We start from the raw sequence: 14279 nt of genomic DNA, 5'->3' as shown, positions 1-14279 counted from the left end.
CCTCCAGACGACATGCAGCCGCCTCCCCCGAGCGTATTGGTGCGTTGGCTGAAAGGACTGCCTCATTGTACTTACGCAGACCAGTGAGAACAGAGGGATTGCGAGTTACTTCAACACAGCGCATCATCTGGACTGGTAACCACCATTATGCCACACTCTGCAGGCGACGTATTTTCTGTCCACAAAGTTCTTTCCATTCTGGTCTGCACCGGCTCGAAGTCGAAATCTATCCACTTCCCCCACCCTTGTTCAGGAGCAGTCTCGTACATAACGTTAACAGAAACAGGCTAAGACCGGTCGTCCCTTGCCCGTGGTGCGGCATGAACCCCCACCTGACCCTCAGCAATCTCGACCAAGACACAAGAAGACGAAGTGGGTTAGGAAAATAAAACGTGAATCATTTGAGGGCGGGCGGCTGGCTGACCCCGCTCGGCGGTGATCTCAATGTCATGAAACAATCCTGGGGGGATCCAGGTAGCGAAAGAAACCGGGAAAGGTCCTTCTCCTCGAGCTCATTGGCGGCATGATAATCGAGTAGTAAAACATTCGAATGAGGATAAAAGTGAAAGGCGAGGTGCAGTCGCAGAGTTCTAGCAGCCCGACTGCTTACTCGACGGCAACCTCGCGGAAGTCACCCTTGTCGTCGTCCTGGTGCTCGCCCCAGTGGACCGGTCCGAGCTTGAGGAAGCGGAATTTGGACGCATCGCTGCTCAAGCTCGAGGTGCGGCGCTTCGTTGCGTCAGCGCTCGCACCGTCTTGCGTCGCGACTTGTGCGAGTGCCTCGGCAGTTAGAGGCTGCTTGGCCCGTTGCGTGCGAGGATACGAGTCGGATGTGATGGGCGCCAGTGACATAAAGGTCGAGGGCCGGCGCAGACCGGTCCTTGGGTTGAACTGGGTAGAGGGAGTCGGCATTGTTTTGAATCGATAAATACACGGTGGTTGCTTGGTGACTGGAACCTTCGCAGTGCTTCTTGTATGGCGGTTGGGGCAAATTGGCTTGTGGTTTGTCTTGTTTGTCGAGGGCTCGGGTTGGCAATGGCGGGAGAGTGGTTTGGTAAGCAAGAGATAGCAAAAGCAGAAGCAGAAGGAAAAGATGAGAAACCGTCGGAGAGCGGGTGAGAGGGTGGGTTTTATACATGGACGGGCACCGTTAACTCCGGGGGCGATCCTCTGCCCCTGCTGGTTCCTTTCCTTCCATTGTCCTCCACGACGTGTGCTCACATGAGGACTGTCGTAATTCTACCGGGCCGGCACGTACCTGTTTCACACGGCGCAGATGATGAGAAACCCCCGGCAGGCCTGTCTTTCATGATTGGGCTCGATGGTGGAGAGGGGTGACCAAGGCATTTCTCGGCGAGGGACGGCCGCACGTGGGATGGCAATTGGTCTGAACTGAGAACCGGGGCAGAGCATGGCAGAGCCTCGGATACCCGCTCTTGCTGCAACATGCATTGAGCAAAGTTGGATGGGAAACATGACGCCAGTGCTCATCTCAGTGAGAAATGATGGATGAGATAGACTTTGACACAAGCGAGCAAGTGGAGTACAGGCGGCTCTGTCGTGTGCCTAGTCCCCGTTTCCGAACAGTTTCCATGACGTCGGGCCTCGGGCGCGAATGATTGGGTTCCCGGCAGGGCTTGCGAAGAAATTTCGGAGCGGTCGAAGCTGCAACCCGACGCCGGGAAGGCTGCGGGGACGCGGGGAAGTCCCCAAATGCCCCGGCCTAAAACCCCGTCAGACTGCAAATGCGCCCCGCGCAGCAGGGCAACAACTGATCTTTAGCCAACTTTCTTCTTTTGTTGTAGGTTAGTAAAAGAGTAAGTACATGAAATCAAGATGGGATGGATCCGAAGCTAGCCGGGCCATGCCATCCCCTGACCTCCAACGACATCCAACGACACACTTACGGGGAAGCAGGGGGCATTGACCTGGATTTCTGGACTGATGAACAGCCAAATAAACTCTCAATGACCGGACGGGAGTCATGTTCTGCCATCTTGTCGGTCGGCTGTTCGCCGCCACCGGGCCAAAGCAGCTTGGATATTGTGAAGACCTGACATATTCCCTGTCCAGTGTCCAGTGTCCAGATGTCTCGCTGGACAAGGCTGACACGAAACCGCCATATCCACTATCTCAAGGAACCTCAAGCTGTGGTGTCCGACAAGTAACATAGGGAAACGCTCTCTACCTTCTTCCCAGATGGCTTCATTTTCCTAGTGTAATGGTTGTCAACCAAGCTTCTCTGCAATCACCAATAGACTTTGCCATATTTCAAGCAATACTCCGAGGGGTACCGGAACCTCGTCTGAGACTTCGAGATGTCGATGGCTCCTCTGTGCCCACACTCGTGGTTGAGGAACAGTGGGATACCCAATACTCAGGGTGCCGGAAGAGGCACTTATGCGCGACAGCGGAATTTGAATTGGTCGAAAGTGATCGATAAGTCTCTGAATGACGGTGCTCTTCGCTTTGGTACACGCCATGAGTGCCTGCTGATTAGAGTTAGTAAGGAAAAGTGCTCACGGCCAGCAAGGGCCCACGAAGAGCAGGGTGCTGATGAGTGAGAGTCAACAGGATGGGAGTGCGCAGCCACCCTTTCGGGGTTCTGTCGAATGGTCTGTCGGGCTATCCTAGCGACTCGGACGTTGCGCACCATTTGAGCGGCCGCCGTGAGTCCATATCCATAGGGAACCAAACACAGTGCCGGCAGCGGTGTCTGTCACTCTGCACGATTGTATGGGTACTCAGACGCGGCGTGTGGTATGAGCGTAATGGATCCGTTGCCTGCTTTGTATCGCTCTCTGTCGAGGAACCTTGGGAATACGTAACTTCTCGGACTGATTGGCAATGACGTCGAGTTCAGCTCTCTGTGAGCTCTGGCCTGACCATGGCAGGGAACCTGGCACTTCATGCTGGGAACTTATTCCAGCAGTACTGCAATTGAGTTCCGCCTCACCATCTGCCGACCCAGCTGTTGGTGATATCGACGGCATATGCTGGGCGTAAATGGGAGAGTACAGAGGTAACCCCGTCGAGCTGGTTGTTATCAGGAGCCGCATGACGGCAACGGACTTGACCGGGAAAGCCGTCCGCCAACCGGACCAAAGCTTCTGCGTACGCACGCACGGTTTGGGGAGGTTGCTCGCAAGTTGGACTGCCAGATGTGGTTGGGCTCATTGGACGTTGCCTGCAAGGTGAAGTAAAGTCTTACCACCAAGAAGGATCTGGAACACAAGGAGCGAAAACGTAGGTCCCCATAGCACCACTATGCTGCTAGAGGTTGCTCTTCCGAGAACAGACCAGTTGCTGGCTGCTCAAAGTCAACGGCCTAAATCGTTCCTCGGACCGTACGGGGACCTGTTGACCGGTCATAGCAAAGAGCAGTCTCATCTGGGTGTAGCGTTCGATAGTGCAAGCAAACTGTCCGTCTTCTTTTCGACTCGTCGCATGCACAACAATTTAGCGCATGGTCGTTGCGTGATAATCAGGCACCCTTACCGACTTAACGCAACCAGGCGCTTAAATTCTGCCCTGATTGGTAGGCACGCGCAACTGACGCCACCGTCACAGAATCGTCCCGACAACCGATGGCACATCTGTACGGACGACGCGTTTCCAACTCTCTGAGAACCATGTCGGTGTTGCTTTCGATCGTTCCGAAGCGTTGCTTCGGTGGGTCGTGCGTGTCGTATACGGCATTGGCAGAGTTACGAGCAAGCGCTGCCCATGTCTTCGCTAACAACCGCGTCGATGCAGAACCGACGGCACAAGCGCAGCCACAGGGCATCGCTAACGGCAATAGCCAACTCACACCCGAGATGTCTTCAAGGAATTGCACGCGCAGTGGGCTGTTGGGTCGCCTGTAGCCGCCGAACTAATTTTTCGCCGAAAGGCCCGAGAAACCTTGGAGCATACATCACACCCAGAGAGTTCCAAGCAAACGGCGCTTCGCGCAATATGCATCGGCAAGGGTGAGTGAAGGGGTTGGAATTCCATTTTGATAATGTTGCTAGAAACCATCGTGCCATCACGGGAAGCGTGGCCCTTAGCTATGAGTGCCTGCAAGGGTGGAAGGGTCGAGCTCCGTTTCCGGGTCTGCCAAGAAGCATCTGTTCAATCTGTGTGTTATTATCAGAAAGTTCGGTGTGGGAACCGGGAGTTGAGGGTCAGGAGAACTTACACGTCAGAGTGCTCACTCTATCACGCTGATGGGCGGGCCTCCCGAACAGACAGGTTTCGGATCAAACAAGGGCGCAGTGCTCCGATCGACAACCACAGCTTCGAGAAGACGGGAGAAGACAGATAGGTGGCGAACAAGGGGAGAGATGAGCGTAGTGGCTGACCGAGGCCGTGGGGTCCGTTTGATGTTGAGTTGTGGTTGAGCCCCGGCGCCGGATCCGGCCGACCCGCAGGCCAGAATGGGAGGGCAGGGCTGTGCCGATTGCATCGGCCAGGAAAGCCGGCCTAGTAAGACGTATGTATGCACACTCCACGCAAGGATGGACAGAGTTGGTCGCAGAATCGGCCGCACGAGGCGGACTGGTGCTGCGGCGTCGCCAAGCCTGCGACAACAGGACGCTCCTTGAGGAGCTCAGGGGAGGTAAGGTACCTCAAAGAATCGAAGAAGAACTCAGTTTCTCGGCCAAAGAACATATACACAGTACATCGAGGTTGGGACTATGTGATTTCACTGGGGGAGACTTTGCGCTCAGCCAGCAAGGACTGGACCTGACAGGAGCGATTTTCTCGATCGGGGACTTGCTGCTGCCATGCGTCAAGTGGGTCTCACTTGCAGCACGATTGCCCGAACTGCGCAGGCCCAATTCAGAAGGCCCAATCAGGTTGCAGCTTCTTTATTCGAAGAGCTTCACGACAGGGGAAGCATGCCCATCAATGTTCTCCTCCTCAGCACCATACCTAACCCTTCTGAGAAGAACGCTCCAGGTTTCGGTTTGTCTGGTAATCTCCCGTCGAGACACTCATTAACTGACTTTACCAGGATCCCGGGATGCTGTGGAAGTGCAAAGCAACTGATTTTCTGGAGCCCCCTTTCGCATTCCGGTGCTGTTTGCTTTCGTCACCACGGTCTGTCGATTCAAACCCAACGCGTGACACTGCTCTCCATCACCCTTAAAGAGGCAGCTGAGCACACAGGAAACGCAATGTCAGCTCACTGTCTGTGAAGAAAAAGGCCTCTAGGAGGAGCTGTCTGCGCTGGAGCATGCTTGGGCTGGGGCAGTTCTGCTTCCTTCCATGACTCAGACCACCGATGGAAAGTCGTTGGCCGCCGATATGTGACCTCGGCATCAGCCTCAATCTGTTCTACCTACGCCTCATCCGGCACCCTCCTGAGCGCGTGGTTATTCTGGGTAGCAGGCAGTTCCTGTCTTCCTACAGACATCGATCTCCCGGATTAGTGCCTGGTCGTTCGCGGCCTTTTTCTTTCTCCGGCAAAGGGGCGGTAGCACCTTGGCGGGCACGCCTTTGGTTTGCATCTGGCCTGTCCCTTTCGTTCTCAGCGGCGATGGAAACGTCTCGAGCTGGTTTCGGTTAGTCCAGTCGACATCACCAACACGTTGCAGCTCGAGGTGGCCGGGAAGTCTCCCGTCCTCGTCCGCCAAGCCCCTTGCTCACCGGTGCGTTCGCCTGTTCATCGTATGCTTCGCCTCCTGAGCGAATGCAGCTGCAGTCTGTCACGTCCTTGACGAACTCTGCAGCCATCCACTCATCGTCTACTGTAGGGTACTTCTACCTGATCTACCGTGTACCTGTGCCCGCTGCTTTTCCATCTACTGGCAGCGCCGGTCACTCTGTTGCTCCACCCGGCCACCTAATAGACGGCAACTTCGTGGGACGGCATGGGCATGTTGTGTGTGGGCCATTGTTCCGATGGCATATCTCGCGGCCGAGATAAATGCCAGCATCATGACGGCGTACGGCAAAGCCAGTGCCGAGGTTCCTTGCCGCCTCCTATCCTCACGGCGACAGTAGGAACCTAGGTTATGTTTCGATACGCCTCAGTTGGTGCGGGCCATTGTGTGAGCGGGCCATGGGCCTAAAGTGATGTACCGCTGTGGGGTGCGCTCACCCATGTCGCCGACCAGTGCTGGTAAGGGTGAGGGCTCTACCGACATGATAGGTCCGGCTCGACTCTCTCAGGTTCTGTCAACCCTTACCCCTAGGTTGTTAGCTGCCGCTCCCGCATCGGCCCACAAACTGCCTGCTAGTCTCCCGAGCCTGCAGCCGGGTAGGGCAGTAAGTACCCCCGCGCCGCGGGATACACTGCTGTACTTGTGCTCCAGGGTGTGCATCGTTGCATTTCATGTTGCTCTCTGAGCGACAGTCACCCCCCTCAACCAACCGGTTTCAATCCCAACTCGATTTGCGTCGCCCCATCTCGAGTGGAAAGGCAATCACCAACGACATTGAACAAGTAGTCATACAAGGCACGGCGGGGCGATCAATATCCCCGAGAGCAGAGCACTCCCTTGGTGCAGCAGCAGGGCACCGGCATCAGAAGTACAACAAGCTGTAGGCACACCGTCTTCGATCTGGGACACATCTATAAAAGGGGCCATGAACTTCGCGCAGACTAGTAACTTGGTCTCGTCCTCACCATCACCGGCGCGCGAATTCCTCGACTGTGCTTCGATCCTCTCGAGCGCACCATCACTGCTCTTCATCGTGTCTTTTTGAAGTGCGACAGCAGCACAACTCGACCAACATGGCCTGCATCGTCTATAGATTTTTGTACGGCGCCTGTGGCCACATGACCGAAGAACTCGTTCCGAGTGCCGAGCATAGCGCACGGGGCGGCTGTCCCCCAGACTGCCAACAACAGATCTATGAACACCACCTCGACGGCTACTGTTCTAATTGTCGACATTAAGCCAGAGCATGCATGCCATGGACGAGACAGATGCTTGAATTTCTTGGTATGCCTTGGAGCCAGCCCACCCCCATGTCCTGGTATAATAGTCTGGCGACCCGATCCTAATTGATCCTTGGGCAGACGGCCTTATGCTTGTTGCTTCTCCGTCTTCTCGAGCGGCCGATCGAGTGCCCTAATGATACCCTACTGCGGCACAATCGGCGAAATAACAGCGAGCAAGCTCCGGTACGGTCCTCCCTGTGAGAGCACGGCTGATTCTACATCGTGCCGCTCATCGGCGACCCGGGCGTCACTTGCGGAGCGGACGAACTTCGATGAACAAGCGGGACAGGACGACACTCTTTTTTTCCTCTCAATATCTTGTCTGGCTTGACGCCAGCTCGTTGTGTATCTGTACGCAGGTGGAACTTCTCTTCTTGATGTGGACTTTTCTGTCACATAGCTTCTCGAGATAATACATTGTCACACAGTGTGTTAGGCGAAGATCACCAAGCTTCCTTACCTGACTTCTGTTCCCACTTCGCCGACCCCCAAGCACACATGATCAGTCGTGTGCCTTGGCTGCTGTCATCTCTGCCTGACGCCATTGGATTAGAAGCGTGAGCCACGCAGTCAAGGACGGCAATCATTGGCGATGGACCAGTTGGCGGGACAGAACCAGTACAATGACAAAAGTGGACTTTTCCCCCAAGGCGGCATTTCCTTGATCGACGACCGTTGGCACTTGCGTCTTGTCAGGCTAGACGGGTTTCACGGCGGCCTCATGGTGGAAATTGAACCCAAAGCAACTCCTTATTCGGCACAAACCACGTGGAAAACTTGCGGCCGCTCGTTCCCTTGTCCTTCTCCAAGAACAAAGACAAAAATTCACCCCCGTGCCATTGTTTTTCGTGCAGAATCTCGGTTGGCCAACAAATGGGCGTATGGGCGGCGGCGGAGTCAAAAGTGTTGGAAGTGGGCCGAGCCCTGCTCTGGGTTGTTGTAAGCTTGCATTCGTTTCTGCAGCTAGCCCGGGCCGTGGCCGGCGCAAGCGCAAGCGTGTCGTGTCGCATCATGGTCGCCGGACGAGACGCAGCAGCTTTCTGTCATGTGCCACGAACAATACGGAGGTACGTACTGCAGAAAGGTCAGGGGGTCAGGGGGTTCGGGTTCACAACCTAATCGTGATGATCCGTGCGCCACCTTTCCAGCCCCACAGCTGGGACCCAGTAAGAAAGTTGAGGTAATGTACGAAGTATAGCGAGACGGGGGTGATTGTACTCAGGGCCGTTACGCCCACAACTGCGTCTGGGACCTCCTGAAGTAACCCTGAAACTACCTTACTTGGAATTGTTGCTTGAATTCTGGGTTATGAAGGGAATGGGTATCACGAACAAGGCAGGCATCGAGCTGGGCTTCTCCCTTATTGCCCTTTGTTTGAACATCCTCGCGCTTTCCACTTGGCTCGGTTTGGCCCGTTCCGGCACTCCGCAGGCCCGCGCCGCATCCTCAACCGCAACTCTCGGTCCAGTCAGGGCGTCAGGGTGTCAGGATGCAGATATGCAGCAAAGGTTGAAAGCATCTTGAAGGTCTTGGCTGGGAGCCCACCCACTATACTGCCCTGAGGGAAAAAGGGTGGGTACGTGACTGGCAGAGTACGACGGTCGAATTACCCATGCGGTCACTTGCGGTGGCCTGCATTGTGCTACACAAGTGCAGTGCATCTGCAGATGCATCGCGCTTACAGTCGCGCCCCCGGCCAATCAGTGGAGAGATCGCCGCCGGTCGGCGGTTGGCCAACAGGGGTTCTTCACATGCAGAGACTCAGTCTCGACGACAGTGGACATTGGAGGCGAGTCGGAGCCCCGTCTTCAGTGCACATTGGCATTGCTACCTGCAGTGGTTCAGAAGTGGGAGTTTTGTTGCTAGCGTACCTTACTCAAGGTTCCGCGACAACCCTGGACTTCGCGCATGTCGCTCTTAGGTAGGTCTTGACATGCTACTAGGAACTTGATATGATCCCATGGTATGCAGTCAGGGCTGGCTAGCGCAGCAACAGCTTTCGGGTCTCACCGAGGTGCTAAAGGGCGACAGATGCATGGTTAGGAAACGGAGGTGCCATCTCACATCCCCTAGCACCCACCACAGGCAACGCAAGACAACCTGACGAGCCTGTCCGGCGAGCTCGCTCGAATACTGACCAGCCCTGCGACTAACTACCTCAATGCCATGCTAGCTTCAGAGGTCGACTTCCCCACAGCTTGAACATGAGGTACAACTTCACTGCACACGGGCTACCTATACTGAAGACGCAAGGCAACTTTCATGGTCTACCCACACCATCTTGAAGACTCGGCTTCGGCAACGAAAACGGACCTCGCGGCAGCTCCCTCCGCGCCGTGCGCCAACCAGGGTGGCGATTATGGCGTCAAGTCCAATACTGGGCCGCACCCCTACACCACCAGGACCAACACCCGGGCCGTTGCAGAGAGCTCCGGACACCGTGACTGGCCCGAATAGGAGATTGCCGCCGGGACAGTCCCGACTGTAAGCGTAGAATGTGCTAGGGGGATCCAACGTCCAGTGACCAATTGGGCTCCAGGGAAGAGCGCAAAAAAGCCGCTATTGCAACCCAAACCTTTCCCACATCAGCGCTGCATATCGTCCCCTCGAAGGCGATTGCCTGTTGCAAGTTCCCTCATTGCCTAAATGCCTAAATGTCGTTCCACCAGTCGGCGAGGGCCGCTGTGAAAATCTTGCTGGAGCCTATTCCCCCCTCATGCGCTTCTTTGCTGTGTGTCACCAACACTATTTTCTTCTGGGATGCCCGGCATGTATGGGACGGACCTGCTGCACGGTGAACGCCGATGGACGCCGATACCCACCCCAACTGGATAGATAGGTACCTCAAGCAGCGTATCAACTCGGCATCAGGGCCTGTACTCGTCGCAGCCTCCTCCTTGGGGATTAGTCGGTTCGGCGTTATTGAAGCCCCGACGAGCAGCATCATGTAGGTGCCTTAAGTACCTACCATGCCCAAAGAAAGTCCTTCAGCAACGGTATGTACCTATACAATACACCTGTCAAGTCCAAAAAGATTGTTTAAAAATGCAAGTCATGCCTTGAAACGCGGAAGCTCGCTCTGCAGCCACGGCGCGACTGGAGCATGCTGATAGGCTGGCTCGACCCGACAGCTTGGTAAGTTGGAGCGTGCACGACGGGACCAGGGGGACGAGACATGGATGTAACGGCGTTGACTCGGGTTTCTAGCTTTACCTTATCAAACCGTGGATCGACACAACAGTCTTGACTCTGCCTCGCGACAAAACCATAATGTGGCCTTTCGCTCTTCAAAAAGACCTGGGTTCGTCTATGCTCCCCGAGCGAGGGGTTCACCCTGCTGGATCTTGGCTGCACCATACTTCTCCAGGCGGATCGCCTGGATCGCGATGAAGCCACTGGCATCCTCGGGGCTGAACCCTTCGAGGGTGTCCATGCTGGCCTGTTCCTCGCTGTACAGATTGCTCTCAGGCGCAGACCGGGAAAGGACGTGAGCTGCGCCCTTGTAGACCATCATGTCAACCTTGCCATGGACGTGCTTTTGGCTGTAGATGATGGAGTTTTCTAAGGGGTTATCAGTTAGCGAAAAGTAGGGCTAAGGGCATAAGTCTGGATAAGATGGTTTCAAGACGTACCGAGAAGTTCGCGCTCCGGCGAGAAGTACATGCCTAAATCACAGTGTTAGTACAAGGGAGTATGAGAGCAAGAAAGCAGACAACCATACCATTGTAGAGGCATTGAGACCATTGATTTCCGATCCAGTGCATGATTTGCCTGACCCTGGAGTCGAGGGTCATGCCTTCAAGGTCAAGGTGTGCGAGGCGGAGCACAGTCAAGGCAGGGGAGTCGTAGCAGCCCCTCGACTTGAGCCCGATGAAACTGAACGGTTATTAGTTCAAGCCCAAGAGGGCCTCGGGTAAGGATACCCACCGAGACTCGACAATATCTACCCGTCCAACGCCGTTGCGGCCGGCAATGTCATTGAGAGCCTTGAAGAGCTCGAGCGAACCGGTGACGGTCTCGCCCCCCTCCACCTCGAGCTTGACAGGGACACCCTCCCTGAATGTCACGGAGAACTTGGTCGGGACATCCGGCGCGTCGAGCGGGTCTGCATGCCACAAAGATTAATTGGCTGCGGTCAGTCGGGGGCAAGATAAGTGTACGCACCAACCGTCCGAGTCCAGACATTCTTGGGGGCAGGCATATCTGGCTTCTCCAGGATTCCGCTCTCGTAGCTGCAATGTGCCAGGTTATCTAATCGAAGATCAGTTTCAGGGAACGCGCCATGATACGTATGTTTGGCGCCATGACAAACCGTCTTGAGACCAAGGAGCCTTGGGTGTAGACGAAACGGGGATGCTGTTCTCAGCAGCGAACTTCAGGAGGTCTTGGCGACCCCTATCATCATATTAGAGACTGCCGAAGAGTATATAACCACCGAAACTTACTGGAAGCGGTTGAAGAACGATGGCATCCTCCAGGGAGCGATAATTTGGAGACTCTGGTAGGATCGGGTCAGTTCCCCTCTGCGGGCGATTTGACGAGCGGGTTGTACTGACAGGATCGCATGCTTTCCAAGCCAGTTCGAAGCGAACCTGGCTGCGATTTGTCAGTCTCTATAACAATTGACCAGTGGTATTTTGCGATGACATACTCATTCTACGTTTGTTAGCAGAGCCTCTATAAAGCTAAGGGGAAGGAATAACGTACACCCTTGCCCGTGCAGCCGTGGCTAAGGATCTTGCAGTTGTATTTGTGAGCAACCCGGACCTGCGCCCGAGCAATGACCGGACGGGCAAGGCTGGTTCCAAGAAGATAGCTAATCCGATTGTAAGTTGGAGGCGGCCAGAGGAGGAGCATCGGAGAACGACCAGGGTCCCCGATCAGCGAGACTCACCGATCCTCATAGATCGCGTTGCCTGTTGTTACTGGTGTCAGTCATGTCCATGCACGAACCCTCGCCCATGAATATGTGTAGACACGGGCTGAAAAGATGACTCACATTGGATGGCGCGGAAGATGAGCTCATCGACAAACTCCTGCTGCAGGTTCTCGATCACCATGCGCTCGGCGCCGAGAGCCAGAGCCTTCTTCTCGACCGCAGCGAAGTCCTCATTCTGGCCAACATCGGCGAGGAACGCCTGGAGGCGGTTTGGGTAAGCATCAGGTACGATATCGATGACGACCGGAAGGGACATACGACGACGGTGTAGCCCTATGATGAAGGATGTGTCAGCGAGTCAATTGAGAGGAGACGAAGTTGCAGAGAGTGAATTACCTCGAGAATGAGCCACTTGAGGATGGTGGATGTGTCAAGACCTGCCTGGCGTTAGCACTCGGTGTCTATCGTGGAGCGCATCGTGAGGTCCATCAGGCGATTATCGGGCAATCATCGGAGAGGATGGGCAGGGAAGCGATGAAGCGTACCCCCAGAGTAGGCGCTGTAAGCAATGTTAGACCACTTCTCAACACGAATTACTATGTATGAGACCTCTTACAGGCAAACTCGTTTGTCGGAAGACATTGTTGCGAATCTCGTTGTGTCGCGTGAGGTGAGAAGCGTAGAGTGCGATTTGGGAGCTCTGACCTAAAAATCTTTCTGCCATTGACTCAACTTGCCTTATCGCTGCGATGCCGGACGGTGGGGAATCTTGGCACAGATTCCGCCTTACCTAAGCATATTTAACCAGTTGATTGATTGATCTGGATTGAGTGGGTCTTGATGCTGCACTGTGGCCGGCTTTTTGCAACGACACCTCAATTGCCCACTTCACCACTACCTCTTCGCCAACATCCGACCTAAGCCACAACGAGCAAACGTCGTTGCGCCGCATAAGTCCTACGCTTGCGGAAATGTCTGACGGCGAAGCATTGTGATTTTTCAAGACTCTGCTCCATTTTCCGTTCCTGCCGTTCGGCGGCTTTCCAGGACGAGGCTGTGGGCTGCGAACTTGGTCTCTCTTGATGCGGCCACCGTGACAGTGCGCATAGCTGAGCCTCGCTCAACCGCACCCGCATCACATTCTCACCCCTCATCAGGTTCGAAACCAAGACAGCTCAGGTACCATCAGGAGGCCGACAACCCCTTATTCCAACTTGCTGTTACCAGCCACCGCACCTTGTAGATCCGCCAAGACACGCCGCCTTATGCACGATGGCCAGGTATACCAAGTTGAACCAACCTTCTCGGCCGCTCATCGACATCACCACCGAATTTACGCCTCAATGTTTAAATTTCAAGCACATCACTACACGGCCCATTTGCAGGAAATGACCAATAGATGCCCTGACAAGCCTATCCGTCGTCAGAGACCACCACCTTTTCAGCAACGGCACCTCCACACCCCATCCATCATTCTCTCGGTTGGAAGCGTCTGGCCCGTTTCAAACCCCGAGTCTCCGTTCCCTTTGTCATCTTCCCCTTTACCCTGCGTCCATTGCCGTTGCCCTGCCACACCCTCAAACTTCGGCCCAACTCCAATTGATGACTGGGATAAGCTGGCCAGGAGCGGACAAAGACTGGGAGAAGTAGCCGAAAAGGGGCAACATGGCCATCACCACCACCAACAGCCAAGGTAGAGTACTTGCCCGTACCTTCATTCATAAGGTACTTGTACATACAATACAACCCTACGCTAGGTCAAAACACATCTGGTAGACTCCACACCATGAATAACCATGACGCACACGCCTCGGTCCCGAAACCCCTTTTTCCTCCCTCTCCCTCTCCGAGACCAAGCCACCAGCTGGCCACACACCCCCGTCAACAAGTGATCTCCAGCGCGCAGTTCCAGGCCCCCCGGGGAAGCATCACCCACAGCTCACCGGAGACAACATGATGTGGATCACAAACCCAATAAGGTTCTCCTCTCCGAGACCCTCCGTGACCAACACCATCTCGATTCAGGCATCATCCTCCATCCAGAATCAAGTCCACCGCCGACCAGACATCCCCACAACCAACAGCTCCAGGCCCGCCATCCTCACCATTGCTCACAGGCCCAACTTGCAGATCGACTTGGAAGATACGACTTTTCCATTCATCCAGGGGTTGCTCTCAAAGGCAAGGCCCCAACACATGGATGGTTAATCTGTAAGATATGTAAGGTAGCTATACAAGTCATTACCACAGCCCCCCCGAGTCCACTCTCCGTCTCGGTCGGCCTCATCCCATCACCCGTCCCTTCATCGCGGAAAATGGTCCCTTTTCACCAAGGAACCCCATGACCAATCTGGTGCCGCAAAGTCTGCCCGTCGGGGAAATCACCAGGTTCCCAATGCAAGGGAGTGTAAACCCGAAAATGCACCTCAAAAGGAAGCTCTTGTTTGTTTGCTTTACCTCCTTGTC

At 54.9% G+C, this 14279-nt stretch overlaps 3 protein-coding genes across 3 annotated transcripts; 1 reads left to right on the top strand and 2 right to left on the bottom strand.

The window, feature by feature from the left end:
- Positions 1-606: 606 nt before the first annotated feature.
- N657DRAFT_677047 (uncharacterized protein) lies at positions 607-912 on the bottom strand (the record flags this gene model as incomplete). The annotated part of the gene is made up of 1 exon (XM_062795948.1): positions 607-912. The coding sequence occupies one exon, from the start codon at positions 910-912 to the stop codon at positions 607-609; it is 306 nt and encodes a 101-aa protein (XP_062653196.1).
- Positions 913-8147: 7235 nt separating this feature from the next.
- N657DRAFT_73853 (uncharacterized protein) lies at positions 8148-8527 on the top strand. Its single transcript, XM_062797521.1, has one exon. The coding sequence runs from the start codon at positions 8243-8245 to the stop codon at positions 8456-8458; it is 216 nt and encodes a 71-aa protein (XP_062653195.1). The 5' UTR covers positions 8148-8242; the 3' UTR covers positions 8459-8527.
- A 1714-nt stretch (positions 8528-10241) lies between these two features.
- N657DRAFT_677046 (argininosuccinate synthase) lies at positions 10242-12455 on the bottom strand (the record flags this gene model as incomplete). The annotated part of the gene is made up of 16 exons (XM_062795947.1): positions 10242-10495; positions 10567-10599; positions 10656-10810; positions 10862-11039; positions 11099-11185; positions 11247-11329; positions 11380-11432; positions 11491-11526; positions 11582-11590; positions 11642-11750; positions 11829-11850; positions 11934-12072; positions 12132-12146; positions 12210-12250; positions 12359-12372; positions 12430-12455. The coding sequence occupies 16 exons, from the start codon at positions 12453-12455 to the stop codon at positions 10242-10244; spliced, it is 1254 nt and encodes a 417-aa protein (XP_062653194.1).
- Positions 12456-14279: the final 1824 nt, after the last annotated feature.

Source organism: Parathielavia appendiculata (genome assembly GCF_033297405.1).
Source record: "Parathielavia appendiculata strain CBS 731.68 unplaced genomic scaffold N657scaffold_1, whole genome shotgun sequence".
NCBI classification, from domain to species: domain Eukaryota; kingdom Fungi; phylum Ascomycota; class Sordariomycetes; order Sordariales; family Chaetomiaceae; genus Parathielavia; species Parathielavia appendiculata.
This window is presented reverse-complemented; position numbering and strand designations above follow the sequence as displayed.